This window comes from Ostrea edulis, chromosome 10 (genome assembly GCF_947568905.1).
Source record: "Ostrea edulis chromosome 10, xbOstEdul1.1, whole genome shotgun sequence".
In the NCBI taxonomy this organism is placed as follows: domain Eukaryota; kingdom Metazoa; phylum Mollusca; class Bivalvia; order Ostreida; family Ostreidae; genus Ostrea; species Ostrea edulis.
Genome location: NC_079173.1, coordinates 38,995,925 through 39,008,091, shown reverse-complemented (window position 1 = coordinate 39,008,091; position 12,167 = coordinate 38,995,925). Strand labels below are relative to the sequence as shown.

At 35.9% G+C, this 12,167-nt stretch overlaps 1 protein-coding gene across 2 annotated transcripts in view; it reads right to left on the bottom strand.

Moving 5' to 3' along the window:
- LOC125666033 (DNA mismatch repair protein Mlh1-like) overlaps window positions 1-9,748 on the bottom strand; it is a 121,812-nt gene extending 112,064 nt beyond the window's left edge. For both annotated transcript variants that reach the window (XR_007366475.2, XM_048899130.2), the window contains exons 1-5: window positions 9,621-9,748; window positions 9,071-9,161; window positions 6,080-6,252; window positions 5,893-5,965; window positions 4,171-4,262 (exon numbers count right to left, since the gene is read on the bottom strand). Coding sequence is in view for 1 of the 2 variants with exons in the window: in XM_048899130.2 (XP_048755087.2) it covers window positions 4,171-4,262; window positions 5,893-5,965; window positions 6,080-6,252; window positions 9,071-9,161; window positions 9,621-9,736 (545 nt within the window). In the remaining variant the exon portion in view is untranslated. The remainder of the gene's footprint in view (window positions 1-4,170; window positions 4,263-5,892; window positions 5,966-6,079; window positions 6,253-9,070; window positions 9,162-9,620) is intronic.
- Window positions 9,749-12,167: the final 2,419 nt, after the last annotated feature.

Genomic DNA, 12,167 nt, shown 5'->3' with positions numbered 1-12,167 from the left:
CGAGCCCGATACGGGTTTTCTTTTCACACCATGTATTTTTCCGTATCAGGTCACTAACTAACTGTGTAACGAATTTATCACGTCGAAGACCTCTAACTGTATATGTGGGGGTCTATATCATACAACTTAGTCAAATGTCTTTCCTTTTGTTTAAGAATAATTGAAAACAACTGTTCTGAATTATTTTTTAATATTTTTGATAAGGAAATTCAACAATGTCAACAAGTGTAAAAAAAGTAACAATAACATGGTAAACAAGAGAATGGCCTGTGTAGGAACACTGATCACATTGTTACTATGGTAACCAAGTTTAAATCTTAAAATTTATTGTAAAGGTACAGTTGTTGAAAATGGTTGGATTTGTTTGGCTTGTTTGCATGGTGGTTGTGTTGGACATGTCTGTGCTTCCAAAATCGTCAAGGAGAGCACCGATATCGACACCAACTAAATGACCCGCTGCACTTGTGGTAGCTACTGGTAACTGTTTCAGGGATGAACACGACTGTATGGCTGGGCGACTTACATCACATGGAGGTAGAGCCAGCTGATTTTTTAGTGTTGGCACTAATGATTCACTCAAGGTTTTACCCATTTGAATTTTTTCCTCATCATCAACACGTTGATATACACTAAGGGATTGCACAGATTTGTGGCCTGTTACTGCCATAATTTGAGCAGGGCCAAACATCCCCTTTGACAGAACCGTAGCCCCAGTAGCTCGTATCGAGTGATTGGACTCGTGTAAACTTGACTTAATTTGCAAGATTTGCTCATTTCTGACATGAATGCTCCGAGTACTTTCTGTCCCACAGGTATCTTTGCGTACCAAACATCATCATTTTCTGAAAAAGTTGACAGAGGGCACTGCCAGAGCCGATCAAGATCAGGATTCAATTTACTGATGTAGAGTTCGTAGTTTGATACTGGACAATACGCAGAGTCTGAAGAAACAGAATTTTAATTTAATACGGAGAAACAAATCTGACACTTGATTAATCTTATTCTATTCACAAAACAATATCTAATCTCATGTATGAAACTTCCATTTCTTGATCATTTTTAAATATTTTAATATGTAAAAGAATATTATTGTATTATTTAGCGATATTACACTTTTAATGAATATATGAGGGTATCAAAATTACCTGTTATCTCGGGCATAATAGGAGTTATGTTTTCTTTGTCGTTCTCTCTATGATTTTTCATCATCTCGTCCATGCATTTAGTCACAAACTTCTGGCCCGACTTTGGATCCCGCTTTACAACAAATGTCTGCTTTGTCATGGTATGCATATTTTCACAGCCTCTTCTGCAAAATGACATAAAACTTCATCTTAAAACTCTTTTTTTTAGTCGTTTCTTGTCTGAAAATCAGAAATACACATGTGATGTCTGTATTGAACAGCTGTTGGAAATCTGTGTCTATGTACATGTGTAAATCTACCGGGTTTTTAAATAGTAAAAGTCTACACCTACCTGAAGAAATACAGCCGAATATCAAACTGAACTTTATTCAGGAGACCACACGGTGTCGTTGGACTAAGATGAATGGATGTGTACAGCTTTTCCCGATCTGGCTCCGAAATGAGAGCATGGTGGGTAACAGTGCCAAGACCCTCTCGTTTCAGTTCCGCCATCACAGCTTTGAAGTTTTGGTTGGCATCTGCAAACTCCGGGTCCTTAATGATGTCAAACGGCTTGTTAAAGGGTGGAGATCGTAAATATCTGTTTAGAGAATGTCTGATGTTCTCGAAAGACGATGTTTTATACTTCTCCCCATCCGGTTTCCGTGCGTCACAGTAAAAATGACCCAGAACTTCCGACAAGCCGACTGTATCATAGGCCTCAAATTCTTCATTTTGGCCCTGTTCCTTCAGATAGTCCCTAAGGATCTTAACCGCTTTTGCATTACACCGAAGTGTATTCTCTGAATTCACTTTTAGCCTTTTCTCGTCTATTTGTGTAGCAGTCGTCTGCCCAAATCGCTTCGCCATTTTGACACGGCTGCAAGTCGAACCCGACGATAAATAAAATTACTCGCCCAATACGGATTTTACTCGCATGATACGGTTTTTTTCACGGCGTCATGTGACCAAGATCTGACCAATTAGATTTCAACAATTTTGTCTGAGGCGTGATAAATGTTTACATCTCCATTTTAACATATGTTAATGACAATTTGCTCACTGAAGTCACTTACATCATTCTCCCATACCATTACATAATTATGCTTTAGAAACACTTATCCCCCCTCCATTGTGGCAACATTGAAGGCAGTCATCCACTATCTAGAATGTATGTACCAGTGTAATAAGTTTGGTGTATGTCAAGCAAAGGTTCTTGGAATTTTAAGTAGACAAAATCTTGCTATGTTTAGTTTGACCCTTTACCTTGTGACCTTAAAATTAATAGGGAACATCTACTGGTGCATCTGAGGAAGAACAGCATACCAAGTTTGATGTGCGTCGATATATACAAGTTTAAATCAATGGGCTCTGCTCTTTCGGTAGAATCAGTGTACAAAGTTTGATGTCTAATGTAGAATTAAGCTTGTTCATAATCCGTTCATAGTCAATGAAGTCAATACAGGACGTCACATTTCGTCTCACCCTGCCTTTTATCAACATTGCAAGGTGCACTTTGGAGGTAGGAGACCGCAAGATTGGGATGATAATCCACGCAAGTTTACAATCTTAATCCAAAGGTGTGACTTGCGAGATCTTTGTAATAGATGTTCTATTTTTTTCAAATCATTCTCTCAGTCGCATGCTTTAAGCTAGTTCATAATCCGTTCATAGTCAATGTGAACGGATTGTGTCACGCGCTGAAATTGGTTGGTTCATAGAGGAAAATGCGATTTGTAATATAAATATTGCAATATGTACTTATGCCACTATTCAATATTTTAAAATACAATACATTTTATAGAAGAAAACAAATAACAGGGTATTATATAAGTTCGGAATGATTATTTAGCTCCGAAAAATATTAAATTTTTATTTCAGCCTTAGTGCGGGTTAGTAACGAAGAACATTAATTGTCAAATTTTCTTGCAGAGTGATGCACTAACTCAGGGTATTTATTTACCCAGCCATAGCAGATCACTGGTGTGTATCTTACGGCGCTGGATGTATCATCAATTGTGGAAATTCCTTAAATATGATGTGAAATCTTGTTTTCTGCTACAACAACCGAGAAATGCAGTTTGAATCGTGGAAATATGAACAAAGCGAAATTATCGAGCATGCACAGGAGGGTTAGTTCATTCCTGGAATGGCACCAAACCTTCTGCGTATGAGTTCACTGAATGAAAACACAGAGAAATTCACTAACCCCCATACCCCAACATTACAGTAGGCTAACAGAGAATGAAACACAACTTATTTTACAATAAAACAAAAAATCAAATAAACACTGAAAACATTCCATTAATAAGATTACATTCAAAGCTTATTAAGTGTAAAACAGCTAGTAAGAAAACATTTCATTAATAAGATTACATTCAAAGCTTATTAAGTGTATAACAGCTAGTAAGAAAACATTTCATTAATAAGATTACATTCAAAGCTTATTAAGTGTAAAACAGCTAGTAAGAAAACATTTCATTAATAAGATTACATTCAAAGCTTATTAAGTGTAAAACAGCTAGTAAGAAAACATTTCATTAATAAGATTACATTCAAAGCTTATTAAGTATAAAACAGTAAAAAAAAAATTCCATTAAACCAAGACTTGCTACCCTGAGTTAGTGCATCACTCTGCAAGAAAATTTGACAATTAATGTAATTAATTACTAACTAACCCGCACTAAAGCTAAAATTAAAATTTAATTGTCCCCCCCCCCCCCCCCCCCCCCGAGTTAAATAATTATTCCGAACTTAAATAATACCCTGTTGATATTTTAATCTGAAACAAACTCAAAAAAAGACACAGTATACAGGCAGTAAAATTTGTTCATTTTTGTGAGCATCTGAATTTGTCAGCGTTGTATGAATATACTAATGAATTCAAACATATACAAAATGTATTTATAAGTAAATTCATACACGACAAAATTCATCGCTTCTCAGAAATAACTTCAAGACCATGCAAAACAATGTCTTCACTCAAAACCATAAAACTGTCATCCCATCAAACACAAGTGATTTCCCATGAGTCTGCACCGTTTACCTGCTGACGACCTCCGCGACCTTGGCATGCTCCTCGGATGGACTCTTTAAAGCCTTCCTCCTGGTGGATATGTTGTAAAACAAATCTTCTACCTATTTAACAAACAAACACATCAATCCATCACCAGGGTCATCTTTTTAAACATGCAAGTTGTAGAGGCCTTGCCCCCCCCCCCTTTCCTCTCCCAAAGTTCCAGTTTCTTAGGAAATTACTATATCAATTAATACTTACTAAATAGACTCACATTTACAACAACATAAACTAGACACACAAACTGCCTTAACAATTTCTATATCATTCTTACTAAACTAGACACACAAACTGCCTTAACAATTTCTATATCATTCTTACTAAACTAGACACACAAACTGCCTAGACAATTACTATATCATTCTTACTAAACTAGACACACAAACTGCCTTAACAATTTCTATATCATTCTTACTAAACTAGACACACAAACTGCCTAGACAATTACTATATCATTCTTACTAAACTAGACACACAAACTGCCTTAACAATTTCTATATCATTCTTACTAAACTAGACACACAAACTGCCTTAACAATTACTATATCATTCTTACTAAACTAGACACACAAACTGCCTTAACAATTACTATATCATTCTTACTAAACTAGACACACAAACTGCCTTAACAATTACTATATCATTCTTACTAAACTAGACACACAAACTGCCTTAACAATTACTATATCATTCTTACTAAACTAGACACACAAACTGCCTTAACAATTACTATATCATTCTTACTAAACTAGACACACAAACTGCCTTAACAATTACTATATCATTCTTACTAAACTAGACACACAAACTGCCTTAACAATTACTATATCATTCTTACTAAACTAGACACACAAACTGCCTAGACAATTACTATATCATTCTTACTAAACTAGACACACAAACTGCCTTAACAATTACTATATCATTCTTACTAAACTAGACACACAAACTGCCTTAACAATTACTATATCATTCTTACTAAACTAGACACACAAACTGCCTAGACAATTACTATATCATTCTTACTAAACTAGACACACAAACTGCCTTAACAATTACTATATCATTCTTACTAAACTAGACACACAAACTGCCTTAACAATTACTATATCATTCTTACTAAACTAGACACACAAACTGCCTAGACAATTTCTATATCATTCTTACTAAACTAGACACACAAACTGCCTTAACAATTTCTATATCATTCTTACTAAACTAGACACACAAACTGCCTTAACAATCACTATATCATTCTTACTAAACTAGACACACAAACTGCCTTAACAATTTCTATATCATTCTTACTAAACTAGACACACAAACTGCCTTAACAATTACTATATCATTCTTACTAAACTAGACACACAAACTGCCTTAACAATTACTATATCATTCTTACTAAACTAGACACACAAACTGCCTTAACAATTTCTATATCATTCTTACTAAACTAGACACACAAACTGCCTTAACAATTACTATATCATTCTTACTAAACTAGACACACAAACTGCCTAGACAATTACTATATCATTCTTACTAAACTAGACACACAAACTGCCTTAACAATTTCTATATCATTCTTACTAAACTAGACACACAAACTGCCTTAACAATTTCTATATCATTCTTACTAAACTAGACACACAAACTGCCTAGACAAATTACTACATGTATGTCCTTACTTACAGTAATTTGAGTCCCCACATTTCCAGCACAAGGTTTCACTGCTTCCTTCAATTTCCCATCTACATAGTTCCCTCTATAAACAGCCAAAACATTTCACGATAATAATTTGAAGATAGTTTAAAAAGTCCACATTTATTTTAATAATATTTTTTCAGAGATGACTTAACAAAAACAAGGAACAGATTACTTGAAGGCACATTTTGAATCCGCAGTTTTGGTTGTTATGGTTACATGTGCCACATGACTAATGCTCGCCAGGGCTTCTCCACGAAATCCATAGGTGGCAATGGAGTTAAGATCCTCAAACTTCTGGAGTTTACTGGTTGTAAATCTTTCACAAACAATCTCCATATCTTCTTTCTTTGTGAATGGAAAAATAAAGATACAACCATATTTTTATTTCGTAGTTTTATGTATACCCATAAGAATCAATGCATTTTAACAACTACAGAAGTTTGACAGTCTTGTTAGAAATTCTTTCAATATCCGTAGTTACCTAGGTTTGTCATGGTCCTTGAATTTTACCTGACAACTATCAGTTTTATGAACTTATGAGTTAATAGTTATATGAACTTATGAGTTAATAGTTATATGACCTTATGAGTTAATAGTTATATGAACTTCTGAGTTAATAGTTATATGAACTTCTGAGTTAATAGTTATATGAACTTATGAGTTAATAGTTATATGAACTTATGAGTTAATTCAAGAAGTTTTTTCTTTATCTGACTTTGATGACTGGATAAATCATATCCTCAGATATCTGAGCAGAAGTGGTGCATGTTACATATTAGTCATTCTTTAGACATCCATGCATTGCCAAGTGAAAGTACACTTTTTCTCTAGCGGGTCTTTTTTACAGTCTTTCAGTCATTCTTAGTATTTAGGAAAGGTAATTAATTTACTTCATACATATAGCCTAGGTGGCTTAATCTTAGTGGTTCTCTTGAGGCCTAGGCGGTCGATATCTTTATGCCTTGGTGGTACTGTATTTACAGCCTCTAAATGAGATGCTGAGTGGAACTCAATTTGCCTTAGTAGCTATCATGAGTTGTGATTGTCTACATAGTATATTAGTACCCTGATCCCTGTCCTATTGTCCTAGATCTATTTATAGTACTACCCTGATCCCTGTCCTATTGTCCTAGATCTATTTATAGTACTACCCTGATCCCTGTCCTATTGTCCTAGATCTATTTATAGTACTACCCTGATCCCTGTCCTATTGTCCTAGATCTATTTATAGTACTACCCTGATTCCTGCCCTATTGTCCTAGATCTATTTATAGTACAGTATAATCTGTATAAACCGGCTATGTGTGGTTCCAAAGAAATTGGCCGGTTTGCACAGAGTCCGGAGTGCAGAATGTTGACAAGAATGAGAGTTGCTTCCCTTGTATTCACTATCTATGCATACGTGTGTAATGATTGCTAACGTTGTAATATATTACAAAAGAATTCAAAATGTAAAAATATAAATGTCAGTGTTTTATTGTCGTGCTCATTTGAAAAAATTTAAATTTTTATTAAATAGTTTAAAATCTGGGAATTATTCGCGCAATTTTCTGTTGGTATATTGTCGATTTCGTCTACATCATCGCCGTTATCAAGTGCTACATTATGTATGTTCATCAAGTTTGTGTTGTGTTCGTTTAAAATTTGTTTTTCCCAGCTTTCATTGTAAATGTATCGCTTTCAACTGTCTCAATTTGTGAAACGGAAACTAATGTAATGCCGAGTGATCGACTGGACATGGCGAGTTGTGCTAACTAACTGCATATCATGACTGTCTGACTCGCCGTAGAGCTCCGAGAAGTCCACGAGGGGAAACCTTGCTTTTGGAAAACATAACGGGATTGTTGCCGATTTTGTTTTATTCCAAGAATGTATCGAATTCATCGATTAATTGAACTTTGTCTTTTAATGTCAGTTCTCGTCTCTGTCGTTAGGGGGAGGGCGCCATTACCTCGTGCATGGTGCTGTCATAATTGAAAAGTGCACCCCTAAAAATCAGGTTTTATTTTAAACTGATCGCGACTCATCGCCAGTTGCACTCTTTTACTTACCTGTGGCTTCCCTTGAGACACCCTTTGTGTACACCGCATGTGATCGACCGAATACCGACAGGTTGGTCATCGTGGGGTGGCTGGTTTAAATGCGATAATTAGAGCTAATTACGAGCAGTTGGGACCTTGTGTACACCGAATACCATTGACCGCAACAATTAGGGTGGTGTATCATCGAGGGGCCGGTTTACACAGGATAATTAAAGTTAATTGATAGCAGTTGGGACTGTGTAAGCCGGCCGATATACAGAATACGCAGTATCCGGAGTACAGGGAATTATCAATAAAGGATTTGTTAAAGAAATGTTAGGGACTATATTTTGTGGCCGGAATTGACAGAGCGCCGGAGTACTCAGAGGCCGGTTTGGACAAATTATACTGTACTACCCTAATCCCTGTCCTATTGTCCTAGATCTATTTATAGTACTACCCTGATCCCTGTCCTATTGTCCTAGATCTATATAAGTTCTACCAAGATTCTAGTTCCATTGTCCTAAATCTATTTATAGCACAACCCTGATCCTTTTTCCATTGTCCTGGGTCTATTTTAAAACACTTACCCTCATTCCAGTCCCACAACTATCAATACTAACACTTACTCTGATCCCAGTTGACCCACATCTATTAATAGAAACACCTACCCTGATCCCTGTTCTGTATCTATTAATAGTAACACCTATCCTGATCCCTGTCCTACATCTATTAATAGAAACACCTACCCTGATCCCTGTCCTATATCTAATAATAGTAACATCTACCCTGATCCCTGTCCTACATCTATTAATAGAAACACCTACCCTGATCCGTCCTATAATCTATTGATAGTAACACCTACCCCGATCCCTGTTCTATATCTAATAATAGTAACATCTACCCTGATCCCTGTTCTATATCTAATAATAGTAACATCTACCCTGATCCCTGTTCTATATCTATTAATAGTAACACCTACCCTGATCCCTGTTCCGTATCTATTAATAGTAACACCTACCCTGATCCCTGTTCTATATCTATTAATAGTAACACCTACCCTGATCCCCTGTCCTATAATCTATTAATAGTAACACCTACCCTGGTCCCCTGTCCTATAATCTATTAATAGTAACACCTACCCTGATCCCTGTTCCGTTGTCTTGAATTTGGAGTAGCTTTAGTCCACCCTGCTTCACAGTCACCTGGATGTTTGAGGACTTGGCATCCAGACTAAAATATCAAATTATACCACTCTGTTAAATGTGACAACCCAAACAGTCAGAACTAACCCACCCACCCCCAAACTCTGAACACACCCTACCAAATGATCGGTCTGCCCATCAGTGAACCTGCCTCACTGTCACAGAAAGTTACATTACACTGACATGAATAAACTCAACACTTTACAGAATAAACAACAAATGGTAAATTTTGAAGCCAAATAGAAAAAACATTCTGTTTCTCTAGTTTGAAAATTAGTTAAATTCTAAGTAAATTTATATCGCAACAACCTGTTTTTAAGCATATTAACTGCATTCTAAATAAATCTTTAATAACAACCTGTTTTTAACTGTTTAATTATAAGATATACACTAGATTCTAAATAAATCTTTAATAACAACCTGCTTTTAATCAATATCTGGACAGTTTATATCACCTAGATTCTAAGTAAATCTTTATTATGACAACCTGTTTTCAATCATTTCCTTGAGAGCATTGGCCGGACGCTGAATGACCTCCCCAGCTGCTATACGATTGACCACCACTTCGTCCAGCCGTCTGATAGTGCCTGAAGCTGTGGCCATGATCTGTCTCCTGGACTTAGTGATACTGTTACAGCAAGATTTTTACTGAAACACAGATTTATTTAATCAACTGACAAATGGAACAATAAAGTTTTACCATTGTGTGCTATCACAGATGCACATCTCCGACAAGAGGCCCATTGGCCACAATGCTCACCTGAGTACATTGAACTATTAAAAGAGTAAAAATATTTTGAGTCTTTAAATGACCCAACAATTTCTTAGCTTTTTCTTTATTATATCCCCTTAAAACAAAAAATGACCCTTTAATTGTACAGACTTGAATCCTCTTGACCACAAAGATACCCTGTGACAAGTTTGATTGAATGACCTAATGGTTTTGGAGAATGAAAGGCTAAGATAACAAAAAGTAATCAATCTCTAAAATCCAACAAGGAATACAAAATAGAGAGGTAGCAAACACAGACCCCTGGATATACCAGAGGTGGGATCACTCTGGATCAGGTGCTTAGGAGGAGTAAGCATCCCCTGTCGACCAGTCACACCTGCCGTGAGCCCCATACATCTTAATCAGGTAAACGGAGTAATCTGTAGTCTAACAATCGATATCATATGAAACATGTCAAACAGCATTTGACCCAATGATCAAACTAGATTATTATAAGAATATGAAGTTTACAATGCTGAAAGAAAATTTTTTATCATAAAAGCTCACTAGAGCTCAGGTGAGATAAAATGATAAAAGAAAACGAAATTCAAACAGCACTGTTAGAATGGGCAATGAATTGTTTATTATCCCCCCCCCCCAGTCTTAATTTCGCTAATCCCAAATGCTATGGGTCTGTAACTGGACTGTTCATGGCAATCCGGTACATTCTATATCTAGGTCAAAAAGGAGAACAAATTCTTCGAGTTTAGTAATAATTCATGTTCTGTTGTGATTGAACATGTACCAAATAACAAGAAATAGATATGAAACAAATATATTCAATCTAAGTGGGTGAAATATCTATGAAATAAAGATTACTTTCTCGTATATATTGCAGGATAATTAACCTCTGAGGTTGAGAAATGTTTCTTGAAATATAAATACAAAGACTTTTATATTTCAAACAACATTTCAAGACCAAGGAGGTTATCCTGCAATATACATGAAATGAAGAACTTTATTTCTATTCTACTGCGGCCCAGAAATATAGGCGATCATTTACGTGTACAGCTGCGAATTAGATTACCATGACCTCAGTGGTCCAAGTTGTGAGTAAAACGGTCATATTTGTGACCAGAAAATCGATTTTGCAACTAGAGATTATATCTAAGTCGCATTTTTGCGAGTGGAAAAAAATTGGGTATCCAGTAAAATTTTGTAATCAGGATCGGAAGTCTGAATAACTATTTTTCAGTCATGGTCAAAATAGCGTTTGAAAGCAATCAAGATGGCGGTAAAACGAGGGTTAAAGCACTTTGGATTGATCAGTAGTAAAAAGTAGAAGCCTCGGCATAGTACATGTAATGAAGAAATTCAAGAATCACACAGAGAAAGTTCTGCATTTAAAGATGATGTAGCTGTGTCTAAAGAAAAATGCAAAAGTAAAGGAAGAACCCCAGTCCTAATGGCTGAAGGAATTTTCGTGGTTGATATACAGAGATTGCAAAATGTTTTGCAGAATTTGTGAGGCCAATCAGCCAGCAACTTCCACCATTTCTGGACACCATTTGTCCGATTTCACCACAAACTGGTGTACATCTTTCAAATGTGGAAGTGTGACTATTCATGGTAACAGTAAGAGACACATCTTTGTCCGTGACTGCATTATTAGCAGTAAGTCGAGCGGGGCAACTGTTGCTGCTAATTTTCACAGACAATTACAAACTCCGGATGTAGTGTTCTTATTGATGCTGGTACTGATTGTTCAGCAAAAGATCCAACAAAAGTAGAAGCTCTTATTCTCATAAGTAGTGAAGGCCCACTTATTGAGAACTTTAAAGCAAATCCTTGTGTAGAATGCTGGGTTTTCCCCCCAGAAGCGTACTGTAAAATATACAGGATGGCCCAATGCAATACAACTTTTGCCAGAGTAAATACTTGACTTGTTAGCATCCAGCATGTTTCACAGAACATTTCTATTCAGTTTAAAAATAAAACAAACAAAACACATACATGGGTGTAGATTTTTTTCTTGAAACATATTCAAATTAAAAAAAAAAACTTGTAGGTCTTTTTTACAAAATCTTTTACAAGGGCGAGTAGAAATTTTGAACATGGTGACTAGAAATTTGAAAATGACGACCAGAAATATTTCTATGTCGCCATTTTGTGATCTGATAGCAGATGTGACTTGGAGCACTGTGACCTGGCATTTTCCGAAATGTACTGGTAAGATCGCAGGGTATACATATAAAATTATTTACTAAAAGTTTGATGTTGATGTATTGCTTCAAATGCTTTGAATACACAGTGCAAGAAAAT